Source organism: Alligator mississippiensis, chromosome 10 (genome assembly GCF_030867095.1).
Source record: "Alligator mississippiensis isolate rAllMis1 chromosome 10, rAllMis1, whole genome shotgun sequence".
Taxonomy (NCBI): Eukaryota; Metazoa; Chordata; order Crocodylia; family Alligatoridae; genus Alligator; species Alligator mississippiensis.
This window is the reverse complement of record NC_081833.1, coordinates 8,116,780-8,130,296: the sequence shown is the minus strand read 5'-3', so window position 1 is coordinate 8,130,296 and position 13,517 is coordinate 8,116,780. Positions and strand designations below refer to the sequence as shown.

The 13,517-nt window shown below is 43.4% G+C and overlaps 1 protein-coding gene across 2 annotated transcripts in view; it reads right to left on the bottom strand.

Moving 5' to 3' along the window:
* TMEM132C (transmembrane protein 132C) overlaps window positions 1–13,517 on the bottom strand; it is a 293,597-nt gene that overhangs the window by 122,029 nt on the left and 158,051 nt on the right. For both annotated transcript variants that reach the window (XM_059713429.1, XM_019486684.2), the window contains one exon: window positions 9,764–9,910. In XM_059713429.1, coding sequence (XP_059569412.1) covers window positions 9,764–9,910 — 147 coding nt within the window. The remainder of the gene's footprint in view (window positions 1–9,763; window positions 9,911–13,517) is intronic.

The window sequence follows — 13,517 nt, the reverse complement described above, 5'->3', positions numbered from 1 at the left end:
GGTCACCATACAAAATGTCAGCGTTCGCCACTGATTGCCATGCAGTGGTACTGGAGGGAAACCAATTTGAACCGCCGTGTTTAGAATGTGGAATAACTATGTTGCCTCTCAAGTAAGTGAATTATGAGTTTCTAATGATGATCTATATAAGCCAATGCACTACCCATTTCTTATTTATAGCCAAGGAACTGCAGGACAACTTCAGGTGAATATGAGCTGTTGTTTAGAGCTCCCTGTCCATAGTATTATAGCAACTTTGCTTTCCAAACACATAAGGCAAAGTCTCTGTCTTGATAAGTGAAAGATGCACAGGGAAAATTATCCGGAAGCCATCAACCGTCATGTCCAACATCCTTCACCTGTCTAACAGCCTGTGTTGGCTGGCATTTGCCTTGTGATTCACAAAACAATGATGCTCTTGCCTCATTCTGCTTTGCCTCCACACATGAGTCTGCAAAGTTTCATGGGTATTTCCAGCTAGCCGGTGTCTAGTATGGTGATGATATCGAGGAGAAGGTGCCTTAGTCGTGGACTAGCACCCCAGTGGGTCAGATGCTGAACAAGTGCTGAAGACAAAAAAAAAATCAGTGCCTGCCCCAAAGAACGTATTGCTTTTGAACATTTTAACACGCTGCTAAAATTACTATCTTCTCAGTACAACAAACTAGAATGGGAATGGATTGCAGCAGCTGAAGTCAATGACATTCAGTAATAAAGAACAAAAAACAAATGAAAAGGAAAACAGTAGGAGAGAAATGTCTGCTTTTTCCCCAGCTATTATTTTTAGGTGCATTGACAAAAATGCAGAGTAGTCTATGAACTACTGATGGTTGGGATATTTATAATATTTTATCATCTCTAGCTGCAGGAATGCAAATAACATCAGTTACTACATGCACAGGCCACTGGAGCTAGAACGGGATATTCTTGGCAAGTCAAAGGAACAGCCTCACTAATAAAGGAGAGATATACATAGACAAGTGCCAAGCTGTGCATGCACTCTGAACAAAGATTTGACCACACTTTACAGACTCTATTAATCATGCATACCTAAATTGCAATTCTCTAATGAACACTTTTTTTTTTTACCTATATAATCACTTTGTGGATGATGTATGCAGTGATCACCTCTACCATGTAATGAAGTGGAAGAGAGAGAGAGAGGGAGCACAAGCAGAGTTGCTCTCATGTACTTAAATATGTGAAATAACTGTGAAATCTCTGATCTCGCTGCCTGGCACATGAACGACAACAGTTTAATAGTGATCTCTGTAAGCTAGTGCAGAATCCATCGGCCTGTCTCCAATGCAGCTTTTCTGTCCAGGGGATTGCAGGAGTCTGCTGTGCTTTCATCTGTAGCACACTGCCCATGTTGCACTTGTTACTACAGATCAGGATTGACCAAAATTATATGATTATACAGTTCAGTTTCCTCCATCGCTTTGTCTAAGCCAGTTATAAACTTCTTAAGCAAGAATCCTTCCACCTACCCCAATGGTGGGACAATCCCATGCTTTGACCTTCTGGTAAGCTACAGCGAAATCAGAACTGAAGTTTGCTGTGAAATTTTTCACTTCTCAAGGCTTGTGCATAAGTCTTGCGATTCAAGTTTTTTCAGTGAATACTGATGGGGTCTACTTTAGTCTACTTTAGAAACGTTTGGCTTTTGGTTTTTTACCTAAATCTTCTTTAAGCTTTCTTGTCTGACTGATGTATTTCCTTCCACTACTGTGAAAGCTACAGGGGAAAACACAGTTGTTTGTCAGTACGAGGCCCTATTGCTGAACTTAGCTGTTTATAGGCTCCAGCGGATATTTCCACTTCTAAGATCGTGGAAAATATACATATGCACACACACACACACACACACACACACACACACGGTATGCATCATTTTGTCTCTTATTTTCTGCTGCTTCCATGTCACAAGGTAGCATGATTGTACTGTAAAAATATCCAAAATGTGCCAACTGTCACAGTTAAATAAGAGCTGACCTTCACTAAAATTAGAAGTAGTGCTTTTAGGTGCAAAGAGGAAATGAGCAGGAGTATCCATCCACAAATGTGCTGCCCCAGAGAGAGATTTTCACAGATAACCTAGTTAACGCTGACAGCTTATTACAGCGGAAGGTGATGGGAACCGCAGCGTGCAAGTGTCTGTAATTGCCCTTCCATGGGAAGTGCAAATGAGATTGTCAAGTTTCTCTTTCCATGTATTCCAGGAACTCTGTAGAAAGCATATTCGTGTTAGCAGAAGTCATTGGGGTACCATGCTGGGAGAGAGTCAGTTTTCTAGTCCCTTTCCAAATTTTTTTTAAAAAAGATTATACTGTCAAAACTTAAGGAACAATTTCACCATGGACTCTGTGAATCACAGTTATTATTGAGTTGGTCAATCAATTTGGAATGGATAAAAACTCATGCATGCGTTGCATGATTGCATCATCTTATTCAATTTTGTATGTGGGGGACAGAAAACAATTTACATACTAATGAAACAACAATGATACACGCAACCTGACTGGAATGCAAGGTTGGCTTGGCAGGGAGGGATTTAGGTTTCTCAGCAAGGCTGGGTAATTACATGTAATGTCCAAATCTCCAAAGGTTCAGTGCATTTGATTTGGATAAGCATCTATAACACTGTCCTAAACTACCCAAACTTGCTGAGTCGGCAGATCTGAGCAGACCAGTCCTTCTTGAGATATTGCCAACTGAGCCAAGAAAGACTGGAAGAACAGTCTGCATCTCTTTTGCTCCCATACAGAATCAGGAATTGCAGAGTATGCAAAAAAAAAGAGAAAAGCATTTACTACACGTTTTAAAACCTCTGAAGAAAACAGGCAACGTTCTTATTTCCTCCTGTCTAGTTTACTCAGATTGTTTGCTTTTTGAGAGGAAACACAAAGTGCTCACCCTACCCTTTGACAAAGTCTATGCACCAAGTGTGCATAGGGTGCTATTTTCAAACCGGTCAGCACTGGAATCAGCTCATCTGCCAAAGCCAAAGACGGATTGACCACTGACTTCAAAACCAGCAACACGTGCTGTTGAAAATACCACCTTGGATTATGATGGCCAATTGTGAACTTCAAAGAGAGACAAAAGAGTGGACTGAGACAGAAAGAAGTGAGGAGACACTTTCCCACTGGGGTCTTCCAACCCAGTCATTCAGACCCTCTTTATTTTGTGGCTTTTTAAGAGCCCATGATATTCAACTGGATGTCAGGTCCAAATGAAACCACTGTCTCCTAACAGTATTACTAATATTCTGTATTATTTATATGGTCAGCTAGGAGCCCTAGTCATGGACTAGGAGGTACCATATAAGCCATGGGGAGAGGTGTGACAATGGCTATGGTTATCTGACATTTAATAGACATGGCGAGGCATCAGTACAGCATCAAACAGAAAAGGTAGCACATGGTAATGGGTGAATGGACTCCCCTGGCATCTACTGCTTCTTAATGCTAGTGAGATCTCTCTCCTTTAAAAAGAAACCCTTTAATAGTTGATAGGGTTTACTGTGCTGAATTGTTCCCTACAAGGACCAAAGGAGACAGAAAATGAGAAACAGGGGTTCTCTATAAAGATGATAGGTACCAACCCCCATTTGGTCTCTATGGCAGGCATAACTTTTGGGGCAAAGGCCACTATATCGATGCTTGCCTTCCCCAACCTTGAAGATAGATTGCTGAAAGGAGATAGGAAGGAGTCCCTTTCTTTTTCCCTCTGCCTTATGACACCACCTAGATGTACGCTCCAGACATCTACAGCAGCAGCCTTACACCACTTGCTTAGGGAAGCAACCTTGCAACCCCAGACTTCTGTGCCCTAGAAAAGATGCTGTTACAATGTGCAGCTGGCTGCTATCTCCACATATGTGCAGATGTCCTGGGTATCTTTGGCACCCACATGATACACTGGAGGCATCATTGACCTATATACATCAACCTTTAAAAAAAAAAGAAACCCTATAGTGCATAGAAAATAGGCAGAGACAAATCAGATAAGGACCAGGAAATATGGCTAGAATTTTAAAGCAGCAAGTAAGGGTTTCGGTCTACGATTTCTGCTGCTGTTATTTAGAGCTACACAGATAGAGTCCCATGTGTCACTTTAAACAGACAGATTCAAATCACAGAGCACAAGTTGCAGTGACCAACCCTGGGAGCTCTAAGGGTGGCATCGATAACTTGCCAGTAGCCCAAGGGCTGCACCTAATTTGCACTGAAATGAGCACAATATTTAACATAAAATACTCAGACAAACCTGCTGTTTGACTAATAGACAACTTTTTTGAGAAATGAATGGAAATTGCTTGTCACTTGGGTTCATCGGTATTAATACCCTGTAGGTGACCAGCTTTCTTCCCTGGCATCTGCCCAGTTTGTGCATACACATTTTTGCAGACAAGGACTCTATGCCGGCTGCAAATTTAGCTCCCCAAATCCTATGACGCTTCCCGATTGTCTAATGCTACAGCCAGGGCATGTGTTACCTTCACCTTGATGCTGTATCATGTATCACACAGCAGAACTATTCCAAGGAGAAATCCTGCCCCTTGAGCACCAAACATCTCAGTGTTTGAGGCCAGGAGGTGGCTTGACTCCCTGCAGCCAGCCCGCTGAGCTTGTGAAATTTCTTAGACAACACTGATCCTAAACTGTGCAGGTTGTAGAGGATCCAGATTCTTAAAAAAAAACCCCAAAACCTTGATGCAACTGTATCAACACATGCACATATGTGTAAATCTGTACATGTGCATGCCAGAGCATGCACGTGTCTTGTGTGGTTTGAGGGGCTCGGACCTCCTAGGTAAAATTAAAGCCAGACACACCGACTGTATCACTCAGTGTGCTGCTCCTTTGAAACGTGTTGTTCACGTGCTCTTCATATTTTTTCAATCACGAGAGCGTTCTGCTTCATGCTCAATTCACTTGGCACCATATGTTGCCGACGGAGAGAGGAAGGACCTGCAAAGAATTCCAAGGGCTGACCTGGTTTCCTCTGTGTCCTGATGCTATGAAACCCAACCCAGGCACAGGACCAGCTTATTTTGTATGAAAGAAGAGATTCTTTCACTGTGCAAAAGTCTGGATGTGCATGTGTGTGTGCACATGTGTGTGTGTGCACACGTCAGTGTCCCTGTGAAACAACCGGATGTATAAGCACAACAGCTGGAAGCATTCTTCCCAAGTCTGATCCTTTATTAGACAGATCGCTACAGAGCCATAAGCTCAGCTCATCAGCCTCTGTGAAGTTCAGGGCCAAGGGGACAAAGCAGTACATCACAGCAGTTTTCCATTCTGTCAATTTTTCTAGCAAGTCTCTTCATTTTTTCACACTCAGCTCCTCCGCTCCGATAAGTAGAAGGCAATGCTGTGTTGACAGAGAACACAGCAGGGTTGCTTTAAAAGCTTTGAGTGACTCCTGATCGCCCTCAACTCCTTTACTACACACGCTAAGAACAGACTAGAGGTACCAAGGCAGAGGGGGCATAGCTTGCATCTACACTATTAAGGAGCAATGGGACTAGGTTAGCTCTGCAGCAAACTGGAGCAGCCTGGGTGGCTTCCCTTAATTGAGCCCCAGCTGCAATGGCCTGTCTGTGGCTTTTGGGGAGTGCATAAGTTCTCCAGCACCCCAGTGCCTCTAGGCTTTCCCAGCTGGTGTTAAGTCTATTGCATGGCTTCGAGGTTCACACTTGGAAGGACCAGGATATGCATGGGATTAAGAACATAAGCAAAAAACTTCTCATCTATACTTAGGATACATTTCAGACCAGTCGACTATAGCCTAGACAAGAGAATCACAAAGGAGGCCAAAAGAGTTGTTTCTGTCCTGCTCTCTCTAATCAACAGATTTCTGCCATCTTAATCCCTAGTGAAATGAATCTCAGCACAGGTTTTCTTTTCAGACATCTAAGTGTTTTCAATTCCAAGCTCTTTCCGCTCTGCTTTAACAGAGAGAGGTTTCTGGACAAGCAGAAGTTACTATGGCTTTGGGGTTTAAGGCTATGACTTTACCGCAAAGCACCCCAGAGGAAGACAAGAAACAATGGGCACAAACTGATTGAAGCTCGCTTCAGATTGGACATAAGGAAAAACTTTACAAGTCAAGAGCTGAGGGTCTGGAACAGGGTTTCCCCCAGAGGTGGTACAGTTACCCACCCTGACGGTCTCCAAAAAGCATCTTGACGCCCACCTTGGTAGGGGCATCTGACCCCAGCGGTCTCTCCTGCCCAAGTGCAGGGGGGCTGGACCCGATAATCTTGTAAAGTCCCTTCCAGCTCCTAACATCTATGAATCTATGACTTCAAGGCGCCCGTAACTTCATATTTCTCAGCAGCTCCTAGTAAATACTTTATTCATGGAGAAAATACATCTCCTTGCATTTTTTTTTAGCATTTATGTAGTTGCAAGTGTACCTGAAGGCCTAAGACCCGAGCTGTATATGGACATAAGGCCCTTAAACATACAAAGGTGACAAGAAAAGCAGTGATGCAATATGGAAACTAGCAGCTTTGCTGGAGCGGAGCCTTGGATTTAGGGAATTTGAAGGACAAGAGCATGGAGCACTGGATCAAGAAGGAGCTTCTAGGGGAAAAGCGCTGCTTGTGAGAGGGGCATAAGCCAGCATTTGCTACCTGCTGTTGACAAGCTCCTTGCATCTAGTACTGTGCCAAGCCAGTGCCTGGGTGTTGTCACTAAGGAACACTGTGATTTCGGAAAGCTGGGGACAATGTCATTTTGCTGCCCAGAAGGATTATCAGGATGCTATGTTTCAGCAACTCTATTACCCCCCCAGCATCAGGAAGGTCCTAACTGGGCACGTCTACCCGTGCTATTAATGCCATAAAGGCTTGCTGCGCAGTAAAATACCGTACAATAAGCCTTCCCTTGGAGCCTGTCTACATATGCTGCTCCTACCCGGCTCTGGCTCCCTGCAGCAGCCAAAGGAGGGCTAGGCTCCCCCGGGGTCCTAGCTTGCGGGCTGGCAGGGAGCACAGGGCTGATCCTCATGCACACAGGGCCAGGAGAACTGTGCCAGCTGCGGCAGCAGCTGCCTCCTTGCCCCCTACACTTTGGGAGGGGTCCTGATGTGCAGGAGGCTGGGAGACAGCTGCTGCTGCAGAGCTCTTTGGCCCCCTGCACATGGGGACAAGCCCTATGCCCAGCGGGGCTTCCCTGTGCAGCTGGGGGTTGGCCCACTTCGGGGGCAGCTCCCAGCCAGCTCTGGGCTGGGCAGAGATTTCCTCAAGCAGCCCAGGGCTGGCCGGGAGCTGTCCTGCATGTGTAGATGGTGATGCTTTACTGCACAGTAGATTAGTCTACTGCACAGTAAAGCATCCCTTGTAGACACACCTACTGAGAGACAATGTAATACCCCAAGTGGGAACTAATCTACTCCTTCTGCAGGCTGCATTAAAGACAAAGCGTGCATAGCACTTTCTCTCCCTGATGACTTATTCTCTGAGCTTCCCTGGAAGTGGCTGGTCAAGCAAAGAAGAAAAACAATCCTCTGTGCATCCAGCTCTTACCATCCACTGCCGTGGCTCCCTTGCTTTACCTGTGGCAGGTTAGGGTATTATGTCTTGTGTTGTGTCAGGGTTGATGGCATTATTACAGGGAGTTTAGAGTCTGGATTTGTATAGGATGGTTTGGATAGGGATGATCCTGCGCTAGACAGGGGGCTGGACTAGATGACCTCTGGAGGTCCCTTCCAGCCCGACTTCTCTACGATTTTACAATCCCCCTGACAGATCGTGTGAATGAATCCCATTTTCGCAAAGCATCAGAGGAGAAAAAAAACTGTTGTTTCCTTTTGCAGAGACAGTTGAGAGCATCTTTCTCTGCCTAAATGAATCAATGAATTTATAAGTTCACTGGGTTTGTGGCAGGAGAAACTTCAACCCTCCTGTGGCCGGAGCTCCAAAGCAGAACCGCACATGTTCCAATCTGATCTCATAACAGAAAACAGCGCACTTTGCCCAGACAAACGATGTTACTAAACTACTTTGAAAAAGCTGGTGGCAGCGGAGAAACATCCCATTAGGGGCCTGCAATCCTTAGCCAAATTAAATTAGCTTAATAGAATATTTGTGCTCTGCACAGAGAGGGCTCCAAATGACACTCAATAACAACTGTAGCGTCCACCACTCAGGATGCCTCTCCCCAGGTAAATCAATGCGGAGACACCTAACTGGCACTCATTACTGTGTTCGGGGAGGAAATCTGATTAATACAAATTCATAGCGTAAGGCTCTATTTCAGTGCATTAGATGATATACATTTCCGTGGCGGTTGGAGAGCTAAAGGCGTCAAGGTTTCTGTCTACTCAATCCTTCCTAACACATTAACATTTCATTCAAATTCAGCCCTCCTGCTTTTGAAAGAAAGGGACTATTTACATACGGAAATGAAAGAGGCGTTAATTAACACATCTACTTTTATTTGCATAATCGGTGCTAAAAATATTTTTATAGGTTAATTAGACTTTATGCAAATTGGATTAAGAAGATTTAATTTGAGTTTTGATAACCTGACTATTATATTTCCACAGCTGCAAATACATTTAGCATTGCATGCTGATTCTAAAACCCTGGTTTCCCTTTCAAACATTTTTAATACCATTTTTGGCAGGCTTATATGATTTATTTCTTTTCCCTTCTTCCCGTCGGCATAAACTCTCCCTTGCAAAACCCACTAACAGCAATGATATCAAACGTAGTTGGATTGAGTTAGTAAACCACTCGTGGCAACAGATGTTTCTGCACTTTATGGAAGTTGAACATTTATGAGGCATCCTCATTGTCCAGGTACTGAAGGGACGGGTTGCTACCACTTGCTCTGACTCTCCTGTGCTTGGAGAACTAGTGCTCAAGTCTGAAGGCCGCTGGCCAACCACAAACCAACCCAGTGCTGGCTGAAGATATTATGACCTCCTTCAACAGGCCTCGCTACGAATTGAGCTAATACTGAACAGTAAACCCAAGCAAACCAACTTCCTGAACAAATCCTAACAACAGCAGTGACGCTCGCAAGAGAAATTCCTTTCTAGGCTCCGAAAGTAGTTATTCGTAGACCGTTATCCACTCCAATGTAAGTGGATGTCCTCATTCCCAGCCTAAGTTGCCTTGCCTCCAAGTATGAAGGGGAAAAGGTAGGCAGATACCTCCTTGAGGTGCTTTCCAAGGTGACCCAGACAACTGCAAAGGACACGGGGGGAAATTTTGGGAGAAAATAATTCTTCACTCACAAAAAAAAAAGGGGACTTTTCTCATTTATGCCGAATACCGTAAATAACAAACACTTTGCATGATGACCCTGAACTAATGCTGAAGAGTTAGTGAAGCTCATCACAGAAGAGTTGATTGGTGACTTGAGAGACTGACCATGGATAATGAGACAGCTTCTGAGAAACAAGGTCGGAGCTATCAAGCCAGACAAATCTCTGCGCAGTAAAAACCTTTAAAGAGTAAGACATTCATATTCATGGTAAAAAGGGGAGGGGGCCTCCCTTAGGTCTAGTCTATTCATTTTGAAGCTTACACTGACGAGTTTTATTATCTGAAAAGTGAGATGCCCAATTGTAGATCAGCAGATGGTACGATAGTTAACGTAAGTATCTCCAGATTTTCAGGCTGCAGATTTAATAGCTCTACTAAGTAGTGGTTAATATGAGTCCTAAGTCTGTCAAGCAGTGAATGGTATCATGGATATAAATGAATTTAATGTGCTGCGGATATGAGCTCGCTTACCTGTTCCTTGAACTTGGTGCTATCTTCTGACAAATAACTGTCGTGGTCGAATGTTTTCCGCCATTCCCCACCTCCTGCTTCACATCCCATTGCCGTGGATCACTTGTCTTTGCGCTGAGAATATTTACTCCCTTCTTCACCTTAGCCCTGTTGGAAGCAGTGATTGTAAAATATTTAGGAGAGGCCAAGGTAGCTGAGGCACTATAAATTCAATATATCAGCATTAAGCAAAGCATCAAGGTTATTTTATGTGGCTGCCATCTGAAGGCAGTAAAGAGAGCGGGAACATTCTTTTCAGTGAAAATCGGAGCTTTGTCTAACTGCGGCAACTTTTCGCGTCGGAGAAATGAACTATGCGCGTTTCTGCATTGGGAGGTGCTCTCGGGAGGGGAAGAGTTAGGGACAGGGCAGCTAGGATGCAGATTGCACGTGGCAGAGAGTTCGACTCTTTGGGGGAAATTTGCTCCGGTGAAGAACACGCATTAATCCCCCCATCGGAGCCTAGTGTGGGCTCACTCCACCGAACTGAATTTCAGGAGTAACTCTTCAAATAACCCACTCCCTTCTCTAGGACATTCTTGTAACCCTGGTGTACTAATCCTGGTTGGTTTTCTTGCTCTCTTTCTACCTTTCACTCTCTCCATAACGTATTACCAAGGACATTCTTCAGTCTATTGATTAGAGCAGAGGGCTGTAAGTCAGTTGATGTTCCTACGGGGTCATTTGCGTTTCTGCTATGAATCTGTTGTGCGACCACGGGCAAGTTAATGTCACCCTATGCCTCTAATTACATCAGCATTGGTGGCTGCTAGCTTTCATTAACACTGTTTATAAACAAATCCTCCAACAAAGATACTAGTTAAGTGCAAAAAACATGTAACTGTGATTTCCATGATGTTCAGCTCTACATCAGTTTTCACAGACCATGGAGAATGGTGTGACTTGTCCATCTTTGTAGGCATGCAAACCATTCCCATCTCCAGTGCATCTACAAGGTCCCAAAACACCTCTAGGGACAGATTCTTCCAGGCCTGTGAGATCCCACATGTGTGTGGGAACAAGGATCCAATTACGACTCCCACCATCAGTTAAAGTAGCCGAAGTGCTGCTGTAATTCATCAGGACTTGTAGCAGAGATGATATCTTTTATTAGACCAACATGATTTTTGCAAAAAAAATTCTTTAATTTTTAATTTTAATCAATGCTGTAATTCATGACACGGGTGTATGGTTCCTAAGCCAACTACCCTAGTGGAGGATTGGCCTAGCTAGAGTACAGAGTAGGGCCTAGGGGATGTCAGAAAATTAGTCTCTAAATGCCAGATTTAAAAAAATATTTTGGAATCTAAAGATGCAGAGAGAAGCCTAACAGGATGTCTAAAGCTACCTGAGTGCCTCACAGATTTCACGGTGGGGAATAGGCCTTTAGGCTCTTCTGAAAACCCTACTTGGTGCCAGTCTGTGTCTCTAGTAGCTTTAATAATCTGATCCTGAGTTTAAGAGGGCTTTTTCTCTTCCCCAGAGACATCTTTACACCATGATTTCAAGCAAAATATATGCAGTTTAAGGTAACAAATACGAAACCAACCCCTTCCCTCATTATGAAAGCATAGAGCCAAATTGTCCTCTCCAAGAACTCAGTGGGTCAGAGTTTGGATCTCGTCTAATTCCACTGCCTTCAACTATGTTACTTGAAGACAGCACTAAAGCTCTTAAAGAGAGACTGTGATCCACTAGAGGGTCCATTAAGGTGTGCAAAGCCCGTTAGTTCTTCCCAACTGCACATAGTTTGAATTAATGTACAGTGTAAATACATTTCCATTAGCACAAAAACTCTACTGCATATCTCAGAATTAGCAGAAAGCTACCAGCTGACTGCTAACATTTCAAGAAATATACTCAGACTCTACTGGGCATATCTACAACGCCTTCACCCACCTCCCCTCCCTCCTAAAATTAATCATTAATAAAACCGCTAGCCTAGCATGGGCATTTGATAATGCTTTTAGAAAACCAAATCTGAAGAACAGTCATTGCTCACATACCATAATCTTACCGAAAAGAGGAAGGGAAAAGCTTTTCAACCTATTTTCTGTGTCTGTTGCTTGAAAATGGTTTTGAAATGGCACGACGTCAGTAGGAATCACAAATCTAGATTTTGTTCAGGATTACACTGTCCTCAGGAGCTGCAAATTAGTCTTGATGCCACGTAGCTCATAATACTGAATAGCTGGGCTCTTGTTTATTAGGGCAGATGCTTTATCTGGCCAAGGTTAGTAGAACAATCCACTACTAGAGAACAAAGGACTGTGGTTACAATGCCACTTTGCTAATTAACTACAATATCGGGCATTAAATTGAGTGGTTTTCACATATACTATTACATAAGCCCATTCAGGGATAAAAGTAGGTTAGGTTTAGTAAGGGAAATCAATGTTGTCATGGTACTTAGCACTGGAATTAGAGTATGGATATCCAGGAGACTGAGCTCCTAAATAAATATGCAGAAGTGTAATCTGCAGCTCCCTCTAAAAAGGGCACTGAATTTTATATAACAAAGTCAATGGATGAATCAGAATTAGGTCAGATTATACCAAGTCCCGTGCATTTTTAACATACGTCTCTATGCACATGCTACAACTGTTCTCACTTAAATGTTAATTTACTTACAATGTTAGAGTGCTAGCAAAGTAAAGTCTATTTATTTCGTTTCCAAAGATTGGTTGACCTTGCTGCATGACTGTAATTAAATATTCATTTAAAAAAAATCAATAGTACTAGCTTGGTATATAAAAAAAAATTGTAAATTATAGCTCCTCAATAAACTTTTTAGATCAAAGACCCAAAGGCCAAATTGCTTGATGGTGTCCTATATTTACCTACCTGACCTATGCAGTATATATACATATACTATTTTTCTCAACACAGGCGGGTGCGGTGACAGTAAATGGAGATGACAAGCAGCTGGCATACTCCAGGCTTCCTCAGAGCATAGTTTCCCACTCCAATTGAACAATTCTCCTCTCTGCTCTACCTGTTTAATCACACAGAATCACTTGGCTGGCCACATTTTTATTTTTAAATGCCCAGCGCCCTTCTCTAAAAGACAGCATGCCAACTCACAGACTTGTCACTTGTCCAGGCGGAAAAGTTTGACCCGTTATATCACAACATGCATTTCACATGTTTCTCTAACAGCTGAAGGGGATGTGAATCAGTAGCGGCACCTCTCGAGTTACTTGAACCTCGGGGTTAAACCTGAACGGACCAAACCAAGTCCCGTATTTGCCGTCCACCACCTCAGTGAGTAATCCCTTTTGCATCGATCAACACGGCTATTGTCTGAAGCATCAGAAGTAGTTACGTTTAGGTCTTTTGTTGTCCTCACCCCCCAAATCTTGTATCTAGCTATAAAAAATTAAAGCATTTCTAAGATATCAATTAACATAGCTTCATTGTGTTTGTTTGGACTTTTCTCCAAAGAGGACCAGACATCCTCCTCACTTACCTTGTCCTAGCCACGATGTATGAATGCTTCCATGCTTCCCCAGTCATTTTGGCTACCTGCTCTTCATGGTAGCAATAGCCAATGCAATAACCTGGCAGTAAGTATCAAAGCCATGCTCACATCCATTCAAATCCAGAATCTCAAGCCTGGTTCTCAGCCCTGCCCTTTAACTCTGAACCTGAATATAAACCCTAGTAGAGGAAACCACATCAAAACACAAGTTTAACTTCCTGAATAGACCCAAGG